Genomic DNA, 9,076 nt, shown 5'->3' with positions numbered 1-9,076 from the left:
GCTACATTTTGCCATGTAAAGTGACTTTTTCCTGTGCATGTTGTTGAGAATAAGAGTTAGCAGCAGTCAGAGGAATTCTGCTCATCAGCTGGAACCAGGTACTGGGTCATTAAACGGAGTAACAAGAAGAGCACCGACGTGCCCAAATATGGACATTCAGTCATTTTGTTTCACCCTGTGAGTTAGGAATATGAATCCATACAGGCAAGAAGTGACATCCACTCTAAAATAACAGACCCTAAACATTCCTTTCCTCTGTCTCTTTGTCTCTGCAGGTAAGAAAGTTTCCATCCTCTTCAAAGAAAAGTCGATTCTTATGTTCCAAGTAAGTAAAAATGTCACAGTTTCGTGTTCTTTATCTGTTTCTCCATGCTACTTCCTGACAGCCCATGTCTCGGCTTCGTGTTTTATTGGCCGTGTGTATGGGAGTGTGTCTGTGTGATATCCCCAGGGTACCTGTTGTTTTGACAGGCTTTTGACTTGAGCAGCGTTCAAAGATAATGTGCAAATTGTAATCTAGGAGCTCCCATTCCACAGCCTGTATCATGCTAATAATGCTGCACGTCAGTCAAAAGTTGGCTGCAGATTGCAGACGCGAGCTGATGCTATCTCCTTTCATTCAACGGTGCGTGGCGCCACAAAAGAAGTCACTTACCATTGGTGGTTTGGCGTCAGGAGGAAGAGTATTGGCTACGTGATAACGGAGACTTAACCTGCACTGACTAACATGTTTGGTAAATCCTTGAGTGTTTGCTAAAGCATTTCTACTGGTTGGGAATTAATTTCTTAGTAATAACCAACAAAATGACGAGCTACTCTGTGTGTTCTATCAAGAAAACTAATTAATTACAACTTTTATTGTCATTTCCATTGTTCATTTTTGACAAAAACGTTGGCTGATAAAAATGCAGAAAAAACCCTGAAGGGAAAGGAGGTCTTTAGGGATTCATCTGAGATGGGGAAGGACTGCTAAGAAGAGGATTCCTCCCAAAGTAAAGACACAAAAACATCTGCTCACTTCCCCGTAAACCCATAACTTTCTGCTTGCATATCCCACCTGCCTTCCCTCGACACCCAGAAACATTCTGGAAGCAACGGGGCGCGGGGAGGGTCGGATGACAAGGGGGCTATTAGAGATAAGAACATTTACTCTAACACCGTGGGGAAGTTGTAGACATCCTTATCGTGGTGAATGAACAAAGTCAACAATAGATTTGCTCGGCCTCAGGAGCACTTCCAAGAATATGATAAAGACAAAATGTGTTGGAAGAAAAACTGAACCAACCTATTTGCTTTCTTTTTTTAAAAAACAACATTTATGATTGTCCTATACCAAAACTCCATTAGCACCCTGTGCAGTTATTGCAGATTATTATGAAGAACTGAAATGAAAAATAATCTGAAAACCAAATGTGTAATTTGCATTACCTTCCAAATTCAAACTCACATTTCATAGGAGTGACGTACATTCAACATTTTAAAAGTTTACTCAAAATTTGCTTAAAAATTGGATGGAAACATAGCTACTTTGGAATACTCTCTGTGTTGTACATATGAAAAACAATCTGCCATATACTTCTGGGATGGCTGGAAAGATGGACAACTTTTCTTAAAAAGAAACACAAGCAGACCGTACAAAATTTTTACTAAGGTACATTTACATTCTGTCTGATGAATCTAAGATTGAAAAATTTGACCATAATTCTAAAAGGTTTCTTTGGCTAAAAGCAGCATGGCACTTCTCCAAACCTGCAGTAAAGAAACAGTGGAGACAGTATTATGCTTTGGAGTTGGTTTACAACAGGTAGAGTCAAGGTGGAGTGAGGTAGCAAACAGCAATCATTATTGACTCCAACCCGCAGGTTTTTGCCAGAAAGATGAAGATGAACTTCAACTTTCGACCTGAGAACAACCTAAACCATACATAGAATTCAACAACAGGATGGCTTCACCAGAAGATGATTGAAGTGTAGCCAGAGCCCAGACTTGAATCTGAAGAAAGTTGTGCACCAGTGCCCAGCCAGCATGCCTAGGTGGGCCCCATGTGGGGGAAAGGAGGGCTGATATATGGGTCCCATATGGGTTTGTCCGCGGGTTCCACAATGGCCCCACATGGGTTTGCCCATGTAGGGCCACAGCCCACATGGGCGCTACATGGGCCCTAAATGGACAAACCCATGTGGGGCACCACCATGTAGGGCCCATGTGGGCTGTGGCCCTACATGGGCCCTACATGGGCCCTAAATGGACAAACCCATGTGGGCCACCACCATATAGGGCCCATGTAGTGCCCATGTGGGCTGTGGTGATAAACTTCTATCTGAACAACACTAAAAGGTACTGCAAAAAGGATGGAGTTAAGGTTCTAGCATTTTAACAGGGCTCTCTGGAGTTTTTGCTGGTAAGCAGTGTCTTATCTTATCCCTTTTCAAACCCTTAGACATTGCTTCATGACCAAATCCTTTTGCATTGCTTGCAACGGTTGATATCCTGTCTTGAAAGGAAAAATGACTGTGTCATCCATCTCCACGTTCATGGTGTATTTTAGCTCCTACGTTGTACAGAACATCTGAAATCGATTCTTTCCTGGGATAGCCAACCCCACTCTTGAGACCAGGGCACAGTTAGTGCTGTGCAGTCTCACATTCACCCTCATTTCCTTTCCAAACCTTCAGCCACTTTTGGCCAGACCACACATCCCCAAACGTTGATAGCTTTGCTGGCTTGCTCGCATTCTCCCTCGCACTCAACTGCGCAGTCATGACCTCAGATAGGGATCATGTTTAGCCTCGCTTGGCTGCTAACTGCTCTCAATTGCGTTTTGGGTTTACAATCCAGCAGAGGTTGAGGTACCCCTCAGTATTTATAAACCATTATGATTGCATTTGCTCAATGAAAGGATCTGAAATTAGCTTTTTTTTTTTTTTTCTGGAAGGTCAACAGAGACGCATCTACCATGCCAACTGGATTTGTACTGCATGTTCTGAACTTGCTCTGTTTCTGCAGTCTGGTTTTGGCCTGAGTGCCGGTGAAAACGAAGAGCGGGGTGGGTTGAGCAGGAGAATGATGCAGTAAAACATTATGTGGGCAGCTGGATAAAGCACACAGTGCGACACTGGTAGACCTGACAAACCCAGATGTGTTTTTGACAGTTTTTTTAACAGAGCACACAAGCAGCTAACAAGGTCACAGTTGACAGAAATTCTTTATCTTCAGTCTGCAGCCGTAAAACCGAGCAGTACCTGATGCAAAGTCACCTGATACAAAAAAGGTAACTTAATGACCAAATGGTCATATCTCCTAAAAGGGTCGGTCAACGCAATAGCCGGTCTCTCTCTTGTTCACCTTGAAAGCCCAGAGGTCATGCTGTACTTGCATATCACTGTTATTGTAGCAGAAACAAGAGATGGAAGGGGTGTAGGTGTGCCATGTGATGCAGAAAGAGGTGATAATGAGCCTTGTCTTATCCTTTCACATTTCTCCTCCCCAACACTTCTCTGTGATCAGTTCCATCTGCTGCTGTGATTGAGCTATGGACTTAAACAGGCTGGCATTCTTCTTCAAGTTCTCTCTGTACATAAATACACATTTATTTATTTATTTTTTTATCAGTTTATGAAGAAGGGGGAAGAAAGGGGACAGCATTCACTGATGGGCCAATAATTTACACGAGGGAGTCAGAAGTACACAGGAAAAACGGCTCTGAATCATGACGGGTAAGCAGTTCCAGCCCATCAGGATCCATGATGGGCTGGACTTACCATTGGTGGTAAGTGGCATCTGTAAGTGGCATCGGGAGTCGGCAATAAACTCACTGGCAGCATGATGACATTTGCTGGCTCGAACTCCCCATCACCCTTCAGAACTGCCGACTGCAGCAACGAAGCGTCCTTAATTAGTCTTTTTGAAATTAGTCACTGACTTTTTTTTTTTTTTTTTTTTTTTTTTGAAGAGACAAGGGAGAAAACGAGACAGGGTTTTGTTACAGAGAGGGATCGCGGGTTTAACTTTAGTGCCAACACAGCGAGCTGTTGTATCACTCCAACTTATCCCCCGTTGGAGTGATACACAGCTAGAGGGAAGCTCTTTCGACTGGATAAAAATCTTTTACTGTCATTGTGTGGACACCTGAAGAGCAACTCACACAGCAGGGTGCATTCCTATCTGTGGGCATTGGCTTGAGAATCCTTCACCTATTCAGATGCTCTTGTGAAGGACTTTAAATATAGGAAGTGAACCTACTTTTAGATGGATAGAATTCATTTGAGTGAAAATCTGTCATTGGGTGTTTTAGTTGCCCCCTTTCAGATTAGGAAACAAAAGCTAACAACTTATAAAATACTTAAATCCTCACTATTTTTAAGGAAATTCCCTCATTTACCACTTAAAGTCCACCTTGGTCGTTGTTTGGCTCCCTTTCTCGATGAAACGGAGAAACGGAGCCCTTTCTCTCTTTCATCGAGAAAGTTAAGAACAAGTCTTCCCTTGTTGCCCCCAGCAACTGCGTAAAGGTTTTTTTGCTTCAGTTCAAGAAATCAAATTCAATTGGTGGAGCATCCTCCATTCAACATAGAGGAAGAGAGGTATCTCAGGAGGACTGGTTTAATCCAGATTTTTCTTATTACTGCTGACCTCTGGGAAGCTGTGTGTGCAGATCTAATTCTCCAAGACTCTCCTTTTCTTAGGAGAGGAACTGGAGGTGAGTCTTCTTTTGTGCTTCCCCCTTCCTCCATGCTCCATCTAGTCGGACTTCAAAGGTGACTGCAGTCATCTTTTCTTCCATTACCAGAAGCTTTGCTCTAATCTTCAAGTGCACACCTGGCAATCTGCGTCTGTTCAAACCCCAGTACTTTTTCTCACACTCCACTTATCTGCAGGGGGTGTTAAATGTTATGTAATCTGGGCATAAAGACACTTTAATCCCCAGCAATCGTGTCGCTCATGCATACACTGCTGGATATGTGTCTAAGCTTGCTAATTTGTTAATCAAACCCAGGTGAAATGGAATCTCCAGTGGAGATCAGAAGGTATGTCAGCTTGGTTGTAGAGGAGTTGACCTTTCTTTGAGGGAATATAGGACACAGACTAATATAATCATGAATTATTGGAACTGACACACACAGTGCATCCGGAAAGCATTCACAGCGCTTCGCATAGATACATCATCTCAAACAAATGTGTGTGCCTTTACAAATCAAGGTCCAATCAATCGAATTTACCACGCTCATTTTAGAAACATTTCGAAGATGATTGGTGCAAACGGCTCTATTTTGAATTTCATTGACAAAGTATTAAGCAAAGACTGTGAATACTTGTACAAATGTTCTTGGTTTTCTGTTTTTAATAAATTTAGAAAAACACCCCGCCCACCAGGTCAGATTGGTGATTGACCAGAAAACTGCAATCAGTGCACCCCTAGGAAGTGGTGTGTAAAACTTTGAGGAAGTTAATTAGGTTGATACAATTTGGAAAGGCTGCTGACATAGGAAAATGTGAAAGAAAGTGAAGCAGTATGAATGATTTGTGATCAAGGAAACCTTTATTGTGTAAAAAAGTATTTTTTCAGGATCTCAATGTTCCATCCATCTATTGCTTTTTGCCTGCCTATCTATAGTTCATGCTTCCTCCCTACTTTTCTTCTTTTTTACATGTCATCCATTTTTCCATATATCCTTCCTAACTTCCCTATCTCTCTACATCCCTATCTTATGGGCAGACCACTTTTATCTTCCCTTTTACCAACTACATTTTATTTTTCCTTCAGGGGCTCTTTTCCTTATAGATCCCACTGTAGATTGACGTTTTTTGGATCACAACAGCTTGGATTGGAGTTTTACTTCTCATTTTTAATGCAGAACCCAGTTTCCTTTAACTTTATTTCTGGTTCTGTTAAACCAGAGATGGTTTTGTTGCCGGTCTGAGGAACAGAGAATTCAGTATGAAGTATTTGACCTCAGAGTGCAGCTCTGCTGTAAGCCTTCTCTGGCCTCAGGCGTTCCTTTCCTGGGAATCTGTTATAGATAAAGATCGATTTGAAGGGTTGGAACCATTTCCCCCACCCCGCCCCAACACACCCTTTGCTACCACCGCTCCTCCTCCTTCATGTCTCCCTTTCTCTAAAGTGTCTCTTCATCTTCTCCAGCAGCAATTATTCCTCAGCCTCCAATGCCAGAATGGCTTGTTTACTTCTGGCTTCTGGTTGTCATTCAGCTACAATATACCCAAGGTTATTATAGTTAAATAAAACTAACAAAATAACAAAAACTGAAATTGAGAAAACTTTTTAGTTAACTGAAATGAATAAAAACGATGATTTATAGGGAAAAACACAATTAACTGAGTCTATGTTGTACATTTATAAAACATACAAAAACATACTGAAATTATAGAAATATCCTTCGTTTTCTGATTATGAAACTTTACAAACTGATGTAAAATAGACTTTTTTTCTATGCACACAAGGAGTTTACATCAGCTTTTGGCAAATTACGGTAGCCAGACAGTTATTGTTCAACAATAATTGAATCTATTTTTATAAAATGGTATCCTCTGTTGTGCATTCAATACCATCAATGTATACATGATCGATACTTTTTAGGTGCATAATTTCTGAATTCTGAACCTAAAATTTAAGCTAAGTATGTAAAAACTAAAACTACTACTAAAACTAATAAAAACAATTATTGAACTAACAATAACTCATAACTAGCAAGCACTCTCTAGAAACTAGCTAAAACTAACTGAATTAGACAAACAAAAAGTCACAACGAAATAAAACTAAACTATTATTACGAACCCAAAACTATTCAAACCCTGGCCACTGCACCGTGCCCCTTCAGGGTTCACACTCAGCCCTGTTAACAAACACCAAACTCCACCACTTATCTCCTTTTTTTTCCACTTGTTCAGTGATAGCTCTCTCTGGTCTGCGTTTTCTAACCCAGCTGAGGGGGAAAAAAAAGTTTTAACGTGTTGAAGGCTTTAGTGTGCAGAGGCAGATCTCTGAGCCTACCCGAACTTCCCCCCCTCCCCCAACCCACCTCTCATGCTGCATTTCCCTCTGTTTTCTCTGCCTCGGGGTGGAAGCAGAATGAAAGAACGTGCTCCCTGGGCGCCGTGTACGCTCAGAGAATGTTTGTTTACACCCGGCCAAGGGGGTCAGAGGCGGGTAAGGGGGGTCCTGTGCAGGCCTCGGAGCTATGGGGGCCTGCACAGGACCTCTCCGATCGATGTGAAGCAAGGGTGGGGGGGAGGGGGATCCAGGTGTTTCCTGTATGCCTGTTGAAAAAGCAGGAATGGGTGATGCCAACCAGCGGGATCATTTCTCTTCTCAAACTTCTTTATTCTGTTTATTTTTCCAAAATTATACAGGACAACTTTTCCACCAGCATCTCCAAAGATAGTTAAAAATGAAAGTGTCTGTGTCTGTGTCCCCCTCCTCAGCTGTGTGGTCTCTTTGCTCTGCCAAAACAAGCAGATTTCAGGTTTGAATACTAATTCAGCCCAAAAGTGTGTTCACTGTTCTTTTTGCACTGTTCTCCTAAATAAATCCTAAAGCTGTACTTGGGAAAAGGGAGGGGCTCTTAATCCCAAAACAAAGAAATATTTTAGCAGATTTTATTTTTCCCACAAATGAAAACAGGGATTTACAAGTTTTTAGACGGCAGCTTCAAAGGAATATTTATTTGTTCCTTTCAAAATATGCATTTTATGTGTAAACAGAGCTGTTGTCTGCTGGAGGAGGGTGGGGTCAGCCAGCCTTTTAAATCTGGATCAGGCCAGGTTCTGCTGCTGCTGACTCCTAAACTCCAAGAAAAAAAAACCTACCAGAGCAAAGGAGTGACCCCTGGTGGGCAGGGTGTGCCCCTACAACGTGTTTCACTTCTCTGAGCCGGTCTTTTGAAAACAGCATTTACCAACAGAAACATGTCAGTTGCAGTCTTCAGAATTTTCCGCCTGATGATTATCCACTGCACTTACTTTCTGTGTCTTCCCTTTTAACAAGCTGACTCCCCCCCTCACCCACAACCACCTGTCAAGCTTATGTTTTATGTTTGACAAGAAAGCATTTAACCAACAGGCTCTGATTTATGGCGCCTCTGAAAGGTGTAATTTGAGATTTTCTGCTGGAAGCTTCTGGGTGAAAACAGAAAAAAACCTCTCACTGTTGTAATGTCTTCCAAGGGGCTGAACTGGTGTTTCGATCGCGCATACACATTGCTCCTCTCTGACTTCAGAGGATCAGACTTTTCCACCTACAGTTAGGTGATTGGGTGGCAGAATCCATTAATGGCGCCTCCTCCCGCACCGTCGCATGAATCACCTGATGAATCTGTATTCAAGGGGTTGGCGAACGGCAGTGATAACAGCCCTGACAGATGCGCTCTTGTTACATTAGCTGCCCATAAGAGAAGCCAGTGGCACTCATCAGCAGACTGTTGTCTGCCATTGGCTTATTTCCTCCTCCCCCTGAAGATATTGCCTTAGCGATGGGTGCAATTAAGATGGTGTTTATTTCTAGGTGCAGCAGTCGACCTTCATCGAACACTGGCAGTCTGGTGATAAGGCCAAGAGACAGAGACTTGAGGTTAAAAGTAACTTGTCTGAAGTATTTAGGGTAATCTAAAGTGAATTTATTATATTTCCCAGCAATCCTTATGAGACAGAGGTAGTGTCTAAATAGCAGGTGTAAAGTGGCACAGTTGTTCAAACACACAAAGCTTTTCAGTTTTGCTTGCCTTTGTTACCTCACTCCACTCAGGTTACTCTGCTGTCTAAAACTGGCCCAGCACTTTCAGGTCAGACAGGTTATATACACTCACAGTCAACTCACAGCTTGGTGCAGCAACCGGCCAAGGTCCTATCATCCTCCAGACACCTGCCCACAGCAAAGGGCGTGGGCAGGGGGGACACATATCCGAAACCTGAAAGATCTATAAATAGCTTGAGCAAAAATGTCAAACAATGCTGTCATCAATGCATTACTCTAATCTGACCCCTTGTAACGAGTAATCTAACGTGTTACTATTTACAATCCAAAAATCAGATTAAAGTTATGTGTCCAAGTTACGTTATT

The 9,076-nt window shown here is 42.3% G+C and overlaps 1 protein-coding gene across 1 annotated transcript in view; it reads left to right on the top strand.

Annotated features, from left to right (window-relative positions):
- The first annotated feature begins 267 nt into the window (after positions 1-267).
- The window catches only part of LOC106938188 (E3 ubiquitin-protein ligase PDZRN3-like), a 70,430-nt gene continuing 61,621 nt past the window's right edge, over positions 268-9,076 (top strand). Inside the window, exon 1 of the mRNA XM_015020075.1 lies at positions 268-325. Within this exon, the coding sequence (XP_014875561.1) occupies positions 317-325 (9 nt within the window). The 5' untranslated portion in view covers positions 268-316. The remainder of the gene's footprint in view (positions 326-9,076) is intronic.

Source organism: Poecilia latipinna, unplaced genomic scaffold (genome assembly GCF_001443285.1).
Source record: "Poecilia latipinna isolate Pla-1442-1.1 unplaced genomic scaffold, P_latipinna-1.0 Scaffold2530, whole genome shotgun sequence".
Taxonomy (NCBI): Eukaryota; Metazoa; Chordata; class Actinopteri; order Cyprinodontiformes; family Poeciliidae; genus Poecilia; species Poecilia latipinna.
Note: the sequence above shows the minus strand (reverse complement) of the source record. Positions and strands in the feature narration are given on the sequence as shown.